The sequence below is a fragment of the Penicillium chrysogenum genome (assembly GCF_028827035.1).
Source record: "Penicillium chrysogenum strain IBT 35668 chromosome Unknown utg000004l_segment0_segment0, whole genome shotgun sequence".
In the NCBI taxonomy this organism is placed as follows: domain Eukaryota; kingdom Fungi; phylum Ascomycota; class Eurotiomycetes; order Eurotiales; family Aspergillaceae; genus Penicillium; species Penicillium chrysogenum.
This window is the reverse complement of record NW_026622752.1, coordinates 3,066,913-3,083,049: the sequence shown is the minus strand read 5'-3', so window position 1 is coordinate 3,083,049 and position 16,137 is coordinate 3,066,913. Positions and strand designations below refer to the sequence as shown.

Genomic DNA, 16,137 nt, shown 5'->3' with positions numbered 1-16,137 from the left:
GATCAATGTTTTCAAGAATTCAATCTCAAGTTTAAACGCGTGTTTTGTGTCCAAGATGGGTTGCGTAAACAAAGATGAAGCAGTCCAATACTGGGTTCGGGCTCGCGCCGGCAGGAACCAATGATGACATAACCCCAGACAAGCACCTGCTGTGGCTCAAGGTCCTGTGAACTTCAAGATTCGACACCCTACACCAATACTAATACACAACGAGCCCATGTCCCTAGGTGGTAAGTACGCAGTATCATGGTTTTGCCTTCGCTGCGCCATCAACATTGGGTATTCCTGGCGCGTCTTCATTCAGGGATAGTGCCGACTATCAAATGCTTCAGACGGTGCATTTACTGTGTAGGCCAAGAAAGCAGAGAGGAGCGAGTTGTATTAGGAGGAAAGGAAGCGAGCTCCCACAACTATCTACACTAGCGAGGGGTCGATGTCTGGACCCACATGAAGACCCACATGCATAACAGCATTTCAATAAACAGAACTCGATTTTTGATTCTCCATTTCCTTTCTTAGCTTTCCCTCCTGTTCCACCAAGTCAATAAAGTGCCTCGACAGGATTCGCCGCTTTTCCGCTGCTTCTGGTTCACTTCCGCAAGCTTCACTAACCTGGATGTAGCGTTCTCGGAACACACTCCAGAGTGAAGGGTCTTTTTCTGGCCGGGGATAGTAGGGATCATTGCGCCAAAATGCAGCAGCAGCTTGTACTACTCCTTCTGAGTCCATTTTCATCCTCCTGCATAAATCGAAGTCTAACACCCACATTGAATGTTCCCCAAAAATAGTGGACTTCATTTTGAAACCATTCCCGCTCGAAGGCGCAAGAACAAACTCGATGTCGTTTCCATCAATTTCGCTTATCCAATGCATCATCGCGAGAGTTTCGGCCATCACCCTTGCGTACTGATTTATTTCGCTGGTGGTGACTCCGAGTGACTCCATTTGATCCAGATGGAGCGGAAAATTTCGTAGAGAAAATGCGGTGAATTTCGACGTAGAATGAGGCCTTTGTGTTCGTCTTCGGCCTAGGTATGGCCTGATCAAGCAGTCTTTGTCGGGCTCGCTATCAAGGATTTGCCGTGCCATCTTTGTTGGGCAGTAGTTGCTAATAAGTAGTCGTCTTGTAGTTTCGGGAAAGGGCGGGATGCGTTGAGAGATAACGATATTGCATGGCGTATACCCTGGTGGGAATTTTCGCTGGTTCACTGACCACCATATGTGGTCGGTTGACTTGATAAAATCATAGCAGGCTGGTATTTGAACTTGAGGGCGTAACTGGATTGATTCTTGAAAGCTTTGGAGCACTCGTTGGTGCATCTCAAAGTCGTTCCTCAAAGATCGGGTAGGCCCGCCATCTTCCCTTTTGAATGCGGGCCCTGTCGGTGCAGCAGCCCAGACTGTGCCGCAAAAACCTTGCCCAATCTTGTGTAGTGTGAAGGTTTCCATTTCTTTGGTCTCTTCCATGGTGGTATTCATAGATTCTCTGTGACTTTGTGATTTTGGAGAAGGGAGAAGTCGATGAACAGCTCGGAGGGAGGAGACCATGTAACCATGACACTGGTAATCGGCTGCACCGACGCCTAAAGCAGACTAGTGAGCACACCATATATATGTCTAGGCAAGATTGGGATGGGGGTTTCTGCCAATTTGCGACACCGCCTGCGTAGGGGCTAGGTAACGTAACCGGTAAGCGAGCTGCGCATGTGAGGCCGCTGGAGCCCAGGAGCCCAGGAGCCCAAAACACATAGTAAATGGGATATTTTATAACTTGATATATCAACAACCACGTTTGTTTCTGGTTTTTTTTGTCGATGGCTATTGGTAAGGCCTACGACTCTATAGACTAATCTTAATTGAAACTATGTATTGTTGTCACAGTATTGAAAATTACTATGCCCCGAGGTAGAAACATTGAATAAACAGCGTTTCCCTAGAAATATTCTCGGCGATATATAGGTACTAAAGGGAGGTTACGTGACGGCGCGTTAGGAGGCTAAAGTCAAAGAGGCAAAGCTAACCGCGCATAGTAATTCATAGGTCGGCGGTTTACACGTTAAATGTGCGGTACTAGGAAATCTATATATGAAAAATGCAGTTTTTGACATGAACAAATATTTGTGGATATAATTGAAGACAGATAAGGATGACGGCAAGTACATGCATACCAACGCAACTGACTTCCCTATCTAGTAGACGTAGCGGAAGTTCAAGTTCTCCCGGTCCGTTTTATCCTCGAACGCATGAATGAGGGTCGGATCTGCGGCACTGAGACCTGACTCGGCCAACAGCTTGTCCTTCTTGGAGTTCTCGCGCTTGAGATGGAAGCGGAGGTAGACAACAGCGGAAAGCATACAGGCATAGCAAGCTAGATGAACACTCCAGGCGGTGTGGTACCGCGGTGCATCTGTGTCAAGGAACACTTGAGGACCTGTTACTTGTTAGCTGGGAACTGAGCTTCTCCACAGGGAACCTGGAATACTTACCAATTGCGTTACCAGCAGCCCATGACACGAATGTTGCAGCTACCACGGTAGACTTCTTGGTTTGACCAGCAATATTGCGTGATACCATCGATAACGTGAGAGTTTGGGCCGACCAGAATGACAAGGTGATGTAGTAACTAATAAGAAGGCCCACCTTGGTGGGTAAGGTAGTGTTCTCGACCGTCATAAGGACAATAGTTCCGATGAAAGACCTGTGAATTGTCAGCCTGGGCTCACTGCAAACCGACACAAAAAGAAACACTCACGGAATAATGAAGCACAACATCACGATAGTGTTCTGTTTGAACTTGTTCACCAGCCATGCGGACGACAACAGAACAACAATGATATAAGCACCCAACACCATAGCAAGCAGCTGAGTTTGCAATACGGTAAAGTCGAAGCCGGAGACAACGATACCGAAGAATGCACCTAGACCACTGGTGGGGAGGGTGGTGAATATCTGAACAGCACAATAGCAATACATCTGGGGATCCCGGAAAGCCTCCCACATCTGGTATGCATGAAACGTCCTGTTCTGAATACCTGTCTGATTGGAACGGAGACGTTCCACCATAAGACGTTTATCTTCCTCGCTGTAACATTTCGCACGCATAGGGGAGTCGGGCATCCACCAAAGGACGAAGACTCCCCAGAGGACAGAGAGACATCCGTATGCCAGGAAAAGTGCTTGCCAAGACTTGAGAACCTTGTCTCCTCCAATAAGGGTAAAGCAATATGCCAATAGGCCGCCGACAATCTGCTGTGTACCGTTCATCATGTACCTATTTTACCGTCAGATTAACATGATCTCTCTGGTAGGCGAGTGTCCACATACCAGTAGGTTACCGTGGCGGCTTGTTCCTCTCGTTTATACCACATCGAGGAAAGAGTCACAAAAATGGGCTGACAGCAAGCCTCAAAGATACCCAGGAGGGTACGAACGATGACCAACCCAGTGAAATTCTTGCAGACTGCATGGAGTGCCAGAATCATACCCCAGAGGATGATGTTGAGGCCCAAGTATTTGCCGAGTGGGACTCTTTGAATGATCCAATTTGTGGGATATTCGACGACGAGGACAGCGATGTAAATACACGTAGTCAACCAGGAGTACTATCGATAGGAATAGGCTTAGTATGTTGATGGAGGAGAAAGCACAGCAAGTGTTGCATACCTTTTGCCCATCATTCAGATGCGCGTCATCCTTAATCCCCATGATTGCCGCAAACGACATGGTTCCCTTATCCAGAGCCTGTAGGAAGTATGTGCAAATCATGACAACAAGGACACGGCGGTCAATCAATTTTTTGAGGCGCTTGTTGGTCTCCTCGTCGATGTCCACCTGACTGTGGGCGGCATATGCTTGAATTTCCTTATCCACACGGGTGATATCCATGTTATCCTTTACTAGGTCATCGGATTCCGAAAGAACCTTTTCGACATGGGAGATGTCTTGCTTGTTCTCGTACTCTCCCATGTCAACTTTCCGGTCCTGGTTATGCACCACCTCGATGCCCTCAGCGGGGGTTGTCTCAATCCCCTGCTGGGGGTCGTCTTTGCCGTCAACCATGGCAAAGTGGAAAAAATTCAGGTGAAAAAAGGGTAGTTCACAGGGGACAAAAGTGACAGAAAGTCGGGATTTCCACTCGGACTTATAAAAGACCACGCTTTCTTGTCAGGATGCAGGATCTCAACTAGGCCCTAAGTACATGTAAGGTGAATTTCCGGTTGAACGAGTTGTACGAGTCAGGTGGGCTTCCAATAGCGAGGTCCATCGTATTGACCCGAAGCCAAATCGAGTTAAACGAAGTCAAGCAGTCAGCTCCGTCTCCTTTCTTTCCCCGGTTTTCTTGGCAAAGGAGGAGATTCCACGCTAATCTTCTCCCCAGGCTGGGGAATCCGGGGATATACTACCCCGATGGCCGAAAAGTACCTCGCTGACTGCTGTGGGTCTGGAGAAATACACTTTCGGTGTATCTTTGTGATTTGCGACTCGGCCTTCTCTCACCCGAAGTGCGCTTGGCCCCCGCGGGGATGCCTCGTGGCGTTTGACTGATGAGCTCATTAGTGGAAGAACTCCCACCAAGCCTCGTCAAGAAAGGAGCTTCCGGTTCAACATATTATTTTGTTTCCCGGACGAAAAGGTCGTGGAAAATATTATTCGTCGAAAAACATAGAGAACAGTCTCCCAATACCACACAATGTCGTCCCCTAATCCTACCGGCCCCGAAATTCACAATGCCGTCAACCTGCTAATTGACAATCTGGTCAACATCAAAGATGAGACAGGAAAATTCCTGCTGCCACTTGCTGATGGGCGCATTATTGATACCAAGTCATGGCAGGGTTGGGAGTGGACACACGGAATTGGACTGTACGGCGTGTGGAAATACTACGAGCTGACGGGCGACGAGAAATTATTGCGCATCATCGAGGACTGGTTTGCCGCGCGTTTTGCGGAAGGTGGCACCACCAAGAATATCAACACAATGGCCGTTTTCTTGACTCTCGCCTACGTTTATGAGAAGACCGGCAATGTCACCTACCTGCCGTGGCTCGATGCATGGGCCGAGTGGGCGATGCACGACCTCCCCCGCACCCGCTACGGTGGCATGCAACATATGACTTATCTCACAGAGAACTACCAGCAGCTCTGGGATGATACTTTGATGATGACTGTAATGCCACTCGCGAAGATCGGAAAACTCCTGAATCGACCCGAATATCTTGAAGAGGCGAAAAAGCAATTCCTTACTCACATCAAATATCTTTTCGACACAAAGACTGGGCTCTGGTTCCACGGCTGGACCTTTGAGGATGGCGGACACAACTTCGCAGATGCGCGCTGGGCTCGTGGCAACAGCTGGGTCACAATCGTCATTCCCGAGATCATTGAGTTGCTCGACCTCCAGCCAAATGATCCGATTCGCCTTCACCTGATAGATACCCTCGAGGCCCAGTGCGAGGCCCTTCAAGGTCTCCAGTCGTCATCCGGCGCGTGGCACACCCTCCTTGACGATCCCGACTCCTACTTGGAAGCCTCTGCGACCGCTGGATTTGCCTACGGTATCCTCAAGGCCGTTCGGAAACGTTACATCGGTGCCCACTACCGCCCCGTTGCTGAAAAGGCCGTCGCTGCGGTGATGGGATACGTGGACGAGAAAGGAGAACTGCAGAATACCAGCTTTGGCACCGGGATGGGTGACTGTCTTGACTTTTACAAGAAGATTCCATTGACATCGATGCCTTATGGCCAGGCTATGGCTATTATGGCTTTGGGCGAAGCCTTGCGGGGTCTGTTGTGAGGAGTGCATGTCTTAATGACTGAAATGGCAATGGAATGTGGGCAACCGAATCATAGAGCTGTACATACAGTAGAATAATAAAATGAGAATAAAAAACCCATGAAACCTGAGTCTCCGTGGGATCACTCCACTGGCCAGCGGGCCTGAACTTTCTTGCCCAGCCCGGCTCTTTCCACCACCTCTTTGCTTCTTCTTTGTGCTTCCTGTACAATTTCTACTTCATCCATCGTCATGAGCACTCCATGCCTGACCACAACCTTCCCATTGACCACAACAACATCGACGTCTCGCCCAGTTGCGGTATAAACAACAGCACTGACTGGGTTAAACCAAGGCTGGGTATGGATTCCTCGGACATCGATAGCCACAAAGTCAGCCTTCTTACCAATTTCCAGACTACCGATCTGCTTATCCAAGCCCAGTGCCTTGGCCCCATTTATTGTAGCCATCTCCAGCACGTTTTCGGCTGGAACTGCCGTGGGGTCCTGCGAGATCCCTTTGTGGATAATGGCGGCGAGTTTCATCTCCTGCAATAGATCACATGTATTGTTACACGGGGCGCCATCGGTACCTAGGCCAATATTGACTCCAGCGTTTTGGAGATCTGGCACCCTGCAGATTCCGGACGCAAGCTACCCTTTGTCAGATTATCAAGTCCCTCGTGTGTACGAACCAGCCTGGCAACGGAACTTACCTTTGCATTCGATGTTGGGCAGTGTGCGACATGCGTTCCCGAAGAAGAAAGAAGTCTTACTATCATCAGCCTCCGTTGCATCAGTCCACATGTATTCGATGTCTCACTCAATGTCCGAGTCGTCCAGATGAACCATATGAACGAGTACCGTGGAGTCATTCAGCAAGCCAACTGATTTACAATATGACATCGGGGTGTGCGAGACCGAAGCGAAAAAATCTCGATCGGCCTTGACCTCAGCGCAGTGCATGGTAATGGGTATACCCTTGTCTTTGGAAATGGCCGTCATCTCCTTATAAAGCGCGTCCGATACACTGATTTATTATTAGCAAGTGACACACAATGGCAATCTCGTCTCATACCCTCCCGGAGTCCTAGCACCGAACCACACTCTGATTCTATCATCGGCCGCGCCATTCCACTTCTCCCACATCTTCAAGGTTCCAAGCAATGAGGTCTCACGATCCTCAACAAGGCCAGGATGCATGGCCCATGCGTCGTCTTTGGCATATTTTGCGATGTCCATGACAATCTTGCCTAGACAGCCACGGATGCCACTCTCCTCAACAGCGCGACATAGCCCGTCAAAGCCATATCGATCCGCAAACTGCATTTTATGTCAGTCTCTGGGTAGGCACAAACATCCACGGATAAGGTACCATGCTCTCTAAAAAGCAGGTCGTTCCCGATTTAAGCATCTCTCCGATACTCAGTCGTGCCGCAGCGTACCCATCCTCCGCTGTAAAGTTACCCTGAAGAACCCAGATTCTTTCGCATAACCAAGACACCAACTCAAGATCGTCGGCTGTACCTCGTAGTAAGGTCTGTGCTGTGTGCATGTGGGTCGAGATCAACCCTGGAATGATAATCCGACCGGAGAGGTCGCACTCTTCATCGGCTGCATACTTTCCCTTGAGTATATATGTCTTGCCGACATCCTCAATGACATCGCCGACTACGCGGATTGCTCCGTCGGTAATTATACGGCGTGAAGTATCCACAGTCACAACAGTGGCATGAGTGTACAGCATGGTGGATCGTCTGAGTGCTAGCGGCTATCAAAGAATTTCGTGGTCAGGTCACTAAAGTTAATGCAGCTTAGCCCAGAAGGACCCTAGGAGCATTTATATTGTTAAATTCAACACCATCCCCCGCCCGTGAGACGAAAACAGTGGAGGCGGAGTCTGCCGATGGACGCAACGATCCGCGTTGAGGGGCGTGATAAGATAACCAATGAATCTCGCAGTTGACACATGCCATGGGGAGATCTCCGATATTATGGAATACAGTGGAGAAATATGGTAGATCCATACATCATACAGTGTCAGTCTCTGAAGCGAAGTCTCCCAATTTTGCTGGTGTCAAAATTCACAGAGCTCATCCAAAACTAAACGTTAAACTAGAAACTCTTCTTCAGCCACTGAGTCTGCGAATTGCAGTACCCAAGCAGACCATCAAGACCCCATTCCACACCCATGCCGCTCTGCTTGTGACCACCAAAGGGTGCATTCGGCGCCACATCAAAGTGGCTGTTCACCCACACGGAACCAGACTGGAGTTGATCTGCCATCCTAGTTGCGCGTTCGAAATCCTTACTCCAGACAGAAGAACCCAATCCGGTCTCCAGAGCATTCGCACGCTCAAGGACATCGTCCTCATCAGACCATTTCAAGACGGGCAGGATGGGAGCAAACGCCTCTTCCTGTACCACGCGCGATGTCTCCGGGGGATTGTCGATAATGGTCGGGTGGATGAAGTATCCAGGAGAGTTCTCGATTGAGCCTCCAAGTGCAGCTTTCAGGTTTTCAGTACCAATACTGCTGAACAGGTTTTTGGCTTTCTCATATTGCATCTGATTTTGAACAGGCCCGAGGAAGGTATCCGCCTCGGTGCCTTCGCCGACTTTCAGGGTCTTGACAAATGTGACTAACTTGTTCAGGAACTCATCATAGATCTTCTCGTGGACATAAAGGCGTTTGATCATCATGCAGATCTGCGAGCTGCAGAGATAAGAGAGAATCCCAATCTTGGGCATAATGGCATCGATATCAACATCGTCGCAGATAATTGCCGGGTCATTGCCACCCAGCTCGAGCGTAAATCGCTTGAGGGTTGAAGCACACGCAGCCATAACTCGTTTTCCAGTGGCAATCGACCCGGTAAAGCTGATCTTCCCAATTTGAGGATGAGCAGTGAACAACGGGCCGAGGGACTCATCGCCGCTCAGGCATTGGATCACGCCAGGAGGAAGGAAGTTGGTGGCAAGCTCTGCCAGCTTCAAGCCGCAGTAAGGTGTGAATGGAGACGGCTTCACAATAACAGTGTTTCCGGTGTATACAGCAGCGGCTATTTTGCCGACGGCCAAAAGGACAGGGAAGTTCCAGGGGACAATGGCGCCCACCACGCCGATGGGTGTATGACGTTGAACGACCTTCCTATCTTCGGTTTCCTCGATTACATTGTCGGTAATCTCAATAGCGGTGAGACCGCGAATCCATACACCCGCCATACCCACCTCTGCCGATGATTGAGTCAACGGTTTTCCTTGTTCCATTGTGAGGGTTTGTCCGAATCCGGCGGCATTAGCGTCAATGGCATCGGCCCAGGCAAGTAGGGCTTTACGTCGCTCTTCGAAAGTCGTCTTGGCCCAGCCCTTGAAAGCATCTTGAGCCGCCTTTACGGCCTTGTCAAGATCATCCTGGGTCGAAACTGGTACGGGTGGATTAGGCTGAGTGTTGGCAGGGTTGATTCCATGTCTGGTTTCCGATGTCGTGGTCAATTGATTATTGATGACATTGCGGAATGTCTAATTTAGCAAGGATAAGTCGTGGGATCGATAGTATAAAGCGTTCAGCGAGACTCACCGAAAAATCCAATGCTTTGGCGTCGGCGATCATTTTGAGCAGGTTCAACTTTCGATACAGAGGATTAAGACCAAAATGGTGAAGATACGAGATTAAAGTAGAGCGTCCCGCACAATCCAATCTTAAGCGATTGGCGCCACGTATTTATAAGATGCCATGGACGCATCCAAAACCCGCAATTGCTGACCAAAAGTGCCCCTGAAATACCCTCTTAAGGCCGACCCTATACTTCTGTATGCAGACCTCAGTGCGTTAACGCTATTTTTCCTCTCCGAATGGCATTATTTTGACGATCTCTGCTTTGCATTTCCTTTTCTGGTCGTGATATGGTGATCTTGTCTCAAACGTTGCGTCTTGGCAGAGTGCGGGGTACTGCTCTCCCCCTCGGTTTCCTCACGAAACACCAATAAATGGATAACCTCAAGGAGCTGCCGGGGTGAGCTTTCGGCATCATACGCGCCACGGGACTCGAGCGCGGTACTTGACCACTTCACGACTCAAGGGTCCATAACAAGCCCACGGTGAGATTAGACTAGGCCATGCACGGCCCTAGAAGTTGGCCTTCGAGCCTTCCTAACATGCAAAACATGGAACAATGATAAAAAGTCACCATATTCTCGTTAGCGGAAGAGTGCTGATCCTTAGGAGGGAGCACCTCATCACATTATGGTCTGGTGTATACAGAAGCATATGCATATGCCAGCTTTTAGATTTTAGACCCTACTAATATCAACGAGATTGATTGCAACAACTCCCATAGCTCAAACTGGGGAGGTAATAAAGATTCTGGCGGAGTACGAAATCCAGCTCGTACCTAAAGTCACCCCGCTATATCTCCCCTGACGGGTGGGTCTTTCCTATTTTAGCCGCTTTCCAATATAAAAGCGCTTTAACGGGGCTCACTGGGCAGAACCATTCAGTTCCAAATTCAAAATATTACTTAAGATATCTCCAAGGCATCTCTTCATCCACGTGGATCTCGGCGCACATGATGTTCTAACTGACGTGAATAGATTTCTGGGACATTGATCAGGTCTGCTGAAAAAGGGATAATCGAAAGATTATTGACAAAATCGCGGGCAAAACCATAATATTTTCCATGCAAATTATCTTCACAGTTATACAAATATGTACATCCATAGCACATGAGCACTTAGCATACTCCGTACACCTACATGTAATGTACTATGTTTTATCGGTGGGTCGTCGTCAGATGGTTCCATCAATGACGACATTCTCCATAGATAATTTCTCCTTACATGTAAATTTCTGAAATAGGGCCGATGCCCTAGTGCCCCAGCGACAGGTATTTAAGACCACTCAGGGGAATTCCGATTTAACCTTCCAAAGCATCTTGAGGTCATAGAAATTCACCACAACGTTTTCCGATCGTTTTTGGCCCATTCTCACTCATCTAAGACGGATGTGGAGGAAGACATTCATTCCTCTCCCCCTACTTATGTGACTAATAGACAGCGATACCGGGCGCTCTCGAAAGAAGAAACAAATTGTTATCTTATACAGAACATAACTCGCTGCTTCAGGAACAATATTTCCAGGCACGAGTGGCTAATACAAACCCTTGGTCGTTCCCGCCGCCACCAATCGCCCCCACTAGGGGGCAATGCTCCGACTGGTCCAGGTAACTATCCCCCCTTGTCTCTCCTGCTCCCCGCAAACCACAATACACATCGTCTCTATGATGATCGACCTTCCCTTTCTGCAAAGAATTTGTTGAATCTGTGTCTATCTACATTGTTTCATATTGGTCTCTGAGTTACTTGAATTGTGATTTTAATTTGGTCATACCATTCCATGATTTATGGCTAATTGTTCTGTTTTACACAGGTGCGGCTTATGTGATTCTATTCACAGATGTGAAAGGCTGGGATATATGAGGATGGCGATTAATTCGAATTATAATATACCATTTACCATTGAAAGTCCAGACAGTTTACTTTGACTAGCTGCTTATGAATAGGGGGATATGTGTCTTCTTTTAACATAAGTAATTACGAACAGTTAGCAACGCGTAATGTCATGAGTGTGAGTGCTCTCGACACATCAAAGATTTTTAGGAGAATCAGGTACTGCCGGTACCGATAAATGAGCTGCAATTAATTTAGTAGGGTTTAAGCAGGATGGAATCAGATTATATATTGTACGTTTTGGAAGGTTGAGATGTCGAAAACGTGTGGTGGCCACCTCGAAGTAAAGATTCATTTCCAGCATCGTAGCTCGTGTAAGCTCTATATGAGCTCCATAGAGCAATGTTATGAACAGATAGTTGATGATTTTAATGTTGTCGATACGAATCTGTATCTTCTTCCATAGCGCACAGACCAACATTAAGTGACATCATCCCGAGTCTCATCATTCGACAACACAAGGAACAGAACAGTTAACTTAGAACTTACGTCTCGTCATTGTTCGTGTTCGTTCTACCATCATTGAGACGTAGTTTCAATATATATCCCTGTCTAAATGTCTGATCTGCAAGGATGATCTACCAATAACATATGTTATTATTTTAGGTAGCATTTTGTTTTCTGGCCGGTACAAGCTGACTGGAGACACCCAAGAAAGATCGTCCTTTTGGTGACGCGCCGGCTGAGCGCCTCTTTGTCAACCTCTCCTATGCGTTATCATTGAAGGCGACATGATGCTTGGCATACGTTTTGCTCGAAATCAAAGTGACTATAGGAAGCATCTTCCGTGGCTACCTCTGCAGCTTATTTAAAGACCCTGATGTCCACCTAGCTGTTCAAATAACAATCGACTCACTGCAGTTATATATACAATATCCATTCCATATCAAACTCCATACCAAATCCATCCATTCATCACAATGTTTCATCGACGTCGCCCCGCTACCACAACCACCCGCACCACCAAGCCTACGCTGATGACCAAACTCAAGGGACCAAACGCGAAATCGCGCACTGTCAAAACCACGACGACAACCCGCCAGAATCCCATCCAAGGTCATCGCCAAACTGGTCATACTGGCCGTACTGGCCCTACTGGTCGCACTGGACATCGTTTTGGTCACAAGAACGCCTATGGAACACCTACCCATACTCGCCATCAACGCAAAGCTACCCTTGGCGACAAGGTCTCCGGCGCTATGTTGAAGTTGAAAGGAAGTTTGATGCATCGCCCTGCAATCAAGGTAAGGACTGAACCACTCCGGTTGAACTTGGATTCGAGTTAACATTTCTAGGCTGCTGGAACCCGCCGCATGCATGGCACTGATGGACGTGGAAGCCATGTAGCCCGTGTCCACTGATTGGGAACCTGTATATTATCACGAATTACGAATGATGGGTTAACCTTGGAAGCTTTTGGATTTGTCAATTTTTCGAGGTACTACCTAGGTATGATTAACTGTAGCATAAGCCTCGTGAGGCAGAGTCTTCAATTCTACTGTGGATAGGCTATCAGATCATGTTGCGGGATGTATTCGATTTTCATGGCCATCCATGGATCCATAGATGTACATGTAGGGCGTGGATGTAAGCAAGGCGCCTAGTTACGGCCAAGAGCAATGGCCACTGCAGAATATCGAATCAATGGAAGTGAGGAAGGGGCAGGTGCATCCACAAGATCATTTGTTTTGCAAGTCACGAGATCAAGGAGAAAATAGGAAAGTATGGAACCTCATTCTGGGAAGGTGCGTCTGTTGGGACTATAAACCCCCCCTCTTTCTCCCTCCCTCAATTCCCAAAACCTCTCTTCCTCTTAAGCTTTTCCAACGTCGTTCCTTTCCGGATAACTCGCGTACTTCAAACTGAAATACGTGTATCATATCATCTCATTGGAAGTCTACTTTACTAGTCCCTGGTAGTCCTTCGCCTTCAATTGAAGATCTACATTTGCAATCTCAGATCCAGAAATAGATGTTGCTTTGTTCCCAATGCCGCACTGACCGCAACAAGATTTATGCTCCGAGTTCTTAAGAGTGATATACGAACACCCGTGGACCCCAAGTTTAATTAAGTCAGAGTAATAAAAATGAAATTGAATGATAGACGTCCTTTCTCCAACCTCGGAATACCGGGCCGGTGCGATAACGCGGGTGACCTGCCCGGGTGCCCCGCCAAATTTTACATAAGTGCGGGACTCCCCAATTACTCACTTGGACAGTACAACCTTGGAACACCCGTGGACCCTTTCAGTTTCAGCTATATCAATACAATGCCGTCCATCCAAGAGAGCAAATTGGCCTTCATTGGCGGCGGAAACATGGCTGCCGCCATCATTGGTGGCCTACTGAGCAAAGGCGTCAACAAGCAGAACATCTGCGTCTCCGAGCCGTGGGATGTCAACCGCGAGAAGATGGCCGCACTCGGAGTGCGCACCACCACTTCCAATGTCGAGGCTGGAGGTGATGCCGATTTGGTCATCATTGCGGTCAAGCCTCAAGTTACCAAGGGTGTGTGCCAGGAGCTCGGTGGTACCTGGTCGCCGCGCGCGACTTTGCCCGTTGTTGTCAGCATTGCTGCTGGTATTACCCTTGATAGCTTGAAGGAATGGTTGACAACGAGCGATAGCCGTACGGCCCACACTGTTCGCGTGATGCCGAACACCCCCGCCCTAGTTGGCGAGGGTGCTTCAGGTGCTTTCGCTAGCGCGGATATCACATCGGATGAAAAGGAGCTTGTCAATGCTATGCTTGGAAGTGTTAGCAAGGCCACCGAATGGGTGGATCGCGAAGAACTTCTCGATGTCGTCACTGGATTGTCTGGTAAGTCTCCTGCGCCCAAAGCCATACGGCATGCCATCAACACGTATCAATCTGACCCAATTAGGATCTGGACCTGCCTACTTCTTTGCCATGGTTGAGCACCTGGTCGCAAGCGCAACTGCTCTAGGCCTCCCTGAAGAACAAGCCACTCGGTTGGCTACACAGACATGTCTGGGTGCTGGCAAGATGTTGGTTGAGAGCTCCGACAGCCCCGCTCAGCTCCGTAATAATGTGACCAGCCCGAACGGCACCACACATGCTGCCCTACAGACATTTGAGTCTCTCAACTTTAAGGAGATCGTCGACAAGTCTGTCCAGGCTGCCACTGCTCGGGCTGCCGAGCTCGGAAATACTCTCGCCAAGGCGTAGAAAGGGCAACTCAACAAATATGAATAGCTGGATTCTGTGTAATGATATCCGAGATACTCATGCGAAATGAAGCAAATAAACAAATACAATGACCCCCTTATTTAGGTGGACAATAATAGACTCCCAGCTGTCGGGGGCGTAACTCCGACTTGATGTGGCCCGTGCGTATCGCCTTCCTAGACTTGGAACAGCTCAACAGTCGAGCTCCATCTTCTCAGTTCATAGGCATACTATGTATGTACAATAATGGTTTCTTTTTGGCCCTGGAAGGTGAAATACATTGCTTTTACTTATTTCGCTTTACTGCCGCTGACTTTATCCAGGGCGATGACAATTCCGCAGCTTCTTTTGAGAAGACCCTTTCCACGCTGTCGACAAAGATCGCCGAGGCCACCACACGACTCGACCAGCAACGTCAGTCTTCTCGGCGAATCAAAGCTCTCTGGACCCTCTACTCGACATTTGCCTATTTGTTTTATTCCATCATCCTCGCCCTGGTACTAGGATGGGAGAGCTGGGGAATCAAAGAATATGCAGCCATCGCAGGCGGGCCGGTCCTGTGCGTCTGCCCTTAATCTGCACGTTCCCACATCGCTAACTCCAGCTCTTAGGATTTACGGTGTGCGCACTCTCAGCTCCAGAGTCTTCGACTACCGAATTTCTCGCCTCCAACGCCGCCTTGACGACTTCCATCAACAGCGCGAGGAGACCATCGAAAAGCTCAAGGTCGCAACCAAGTACAACTCCACCCAGCAACTGCTAGAGAAGTACGGTGGTGAGTCCCCCAAATCCTCTCCGGGCCCAAAGGGACCACCCGAGAAAGGAAAGCCTGCGCAGCAGCCACAGCATGTGGCCCGCACTGGTCTCCCGCCGCCGCCCACCGCCAACATTCGCCGTCCCCCCTCCGCATCACAAACCCAGAACGACCCGCCATCCCCCGGTTATCCCTCTCCCCCCATCGAGTTAGCCCAGGGCGGCCCGCAGACCCCGCAGCAGTCCTCTCCCCAGCCTCCTTTTCCTCCCCAAACACCCACCGATCAAGCCAGTTTTGCACCGAACGCATTCCCTCCTCAGAGCGGCGAACAACCACACTGGTACGACCGTCTCTTGGATGTTCTGCTGGGCGAAGATGAAACCCAACCCCGCAACCGGATGGTCATGATGTGCAGCGCGTGCCGGCTCGTGAACGGCCAGGCTCCCCCTGGGATCAAAACACCGGAAGAGCTGGGCCGCTGGCGGTGTGGCAACTGTAAAGCTTGGAATGGCGTGGAAAGCGAGACAACAAAGATCCTTAGCAGTTTGCGTCAAGATGGGCCACCCGAGGGAACCTGGGAGCCCGTGTCAAAGGCTGAGGCGGATACCCAGTCCTCTGAGGGCATGGAAGAGGGTGTTATGGTGGCCTCGAGTGAGGAGGAACAAGTGGACTCCATTGGCTCTGATGCGGAGGATCAGAAGGAGGAATCTAAGCCCGCCCCTGTGCGGCGGTCCAAGCGCAGTGCAAAGGGAAACAAGGCGTAGGAGTGGGCTCTCTTTCACTACTTATTTATTTGGAGATGTCGATTAGCTACGTTGCTTCCGATGTTCATTGAAGGCAGTCCGAATTGAAGACTTCACAAATGGTATCTAGCTAAGCAAAATCGAAAATCTAAGGCCAAAATCATACACATCA

General features: G+C 49.0%; 8 protein-coding genes across 8 annotated transcripts; 4 read left to right on the top strand and 4 right to left on the bottom strand.

Annotated features, from left to right (window-relative positions):
* Positions 1-515: 515 nt before the first annotated feature.
* Positions 516-1,467, bottom strand: N7489_007127 (zinc finger protein; the record flags this gene model as incomplete). The annotated part of the gene is given in 2 exon segments (XM_056712877.1): positions 516-602; positions 613-1,467. 2 exon segments carry the CDS (start codon positions 1,465-1,467, stop codon positions 516-518), a joined length of 942 nt encoding a protein of 313 aa, XP_056566592.1.
* A 722-nt stretch (positions 1,468-2,189) lies between these two features.
* N7489_007126 (uncharacterized protein) lies at positions 2,190-4,059 on the bottom strand (the record flags this gene model as incomplete). The annotated part of the gene is made up of 5 exons (XM_056712876.1): positions 2,190-2,431; positions 2,487-2,698; positions 2,753-3,271; positions 3,325-3,602; positions 3,664-4,059. The coding sequence occupies 5 exons, from the start codon at positions 4,057-4,059 to the stop codon at positions 2,190-2,192; spliced, it is 1,647 nt and encodes a 548-aa protein (XP_056566591.1).
* Positions 4,060-4,690: 631 nt separating this feature from the next.
* N7489_007125 (glycoside hydrolase family 88/105 protein) lies at positions 4,691-5,794 on the top strand (the record flags this gene model as incomplete). The annotated part of the gene is made up of 1 exon (XM_056712875.1): positions 4,691-5,794. One exon carries the CDS (start codon positions 4,691-4,693, stop codon positions 5,792-5,794), a length of 1,104 nt encoding a protein of 367 aa, XP_056566590.1.
* A 122-nt stretch (positions 5,795-5,916) lies between these two features.
* On the bottom strand, positions 5,917-7,519 carry N7489_007124 (amidohydrolase; the record flags this gene model as incomplete). The annotated part of the gene is made up of 5 exons (XM_056712874.1): positions 5,917-6,426; positions 6,489-6,543; positions 6,596-6,802; positions 6,851-7,095; positions 7,148-7,519. 5 exons carry the CDS (start codon positions 7,517-7,519, stop codon positions 5,917-5,919), a joined length of 1,389 nt encoding a protein of 462 aa, XP_056566589.1.
* Positions 7,520-7,887: 368 nt separating this feature from the next.
* N7489_007123 (aldehyde dehydrogenase family protein) lies at positions 7,888-9,385 on the bottom strand (the record flags this gene model as incomplete). The annotated part of the gene is made up of 2 exons (XM_056712873.1): positions 7,888-9,294; positions 9,353-9,385. The coding sequence occupies 2 exons, from the start codon at positions 9,383-9,385 to the stop codon at positions 7,888-7,890; spliced, it is 1,440 nt and encodes a 479-aa protein (XP_056566588.1).
* Positions 9,386-12,200: 2,815 nt separating this feature from the next.
* Positions 12,201-12,641, top strand: N7489_007122 (uncharacterized protein; the record flags this gene model as incomplete). The annotated part of the gene is made up of 2 exons (XM_056712872.1): positions 12,201-12,524; positions 12,576-12,641. 2 exons carry the CDS (start codon positions 12,201-12,203, stop codon positions 12,639-12,641), a joined length of 390 nt encoding a protein of 129 aa, XP_056566587.1.
* A 908-nt stretch (positions 12,642-13,549) lies between these two features.
* N7489_007121 (pyrroline-5-carboxylate reductase family protein) lies at positions 13,550-14,468 on the top strand (the record flags this gene model as incomplete). Its single annotated transcript, XM_056712871.1, has 2 exons — positions 13,550-14,099; positions 14,164-14,468. The coding sequence occupies 2 exons, from the start codon at positions 13,550-13,552 to the stop codon at positions 14,466-14,468; spliced, it is 855 nt and encodes a 284-aa protein (XP_056566586.1).
* A 246-nt stretch (positions 14,469-14,714) lies between these two features.
* On the top strand, positions 14,715-15,986 carry N7489_007120 (uncharacterized protein; the record flags this gene model as incomplete). Its single annotated transcript, XM_056712870.1, has 3 exons — positions 14,715-14,738; positions 14,792-15,027; positions 15,080-15,986. The coding sequence occupies 3 exons, from the start codon at positions 14,715-14,717 to the stop codon at positions 15,984-15,986; spliced, it is 1,167 nt and encodes a 388-aa protein (XP_056566585.1).
* Between the last annotated feature and the right edge of the window lie 151 nt (positions 15,987-16,137).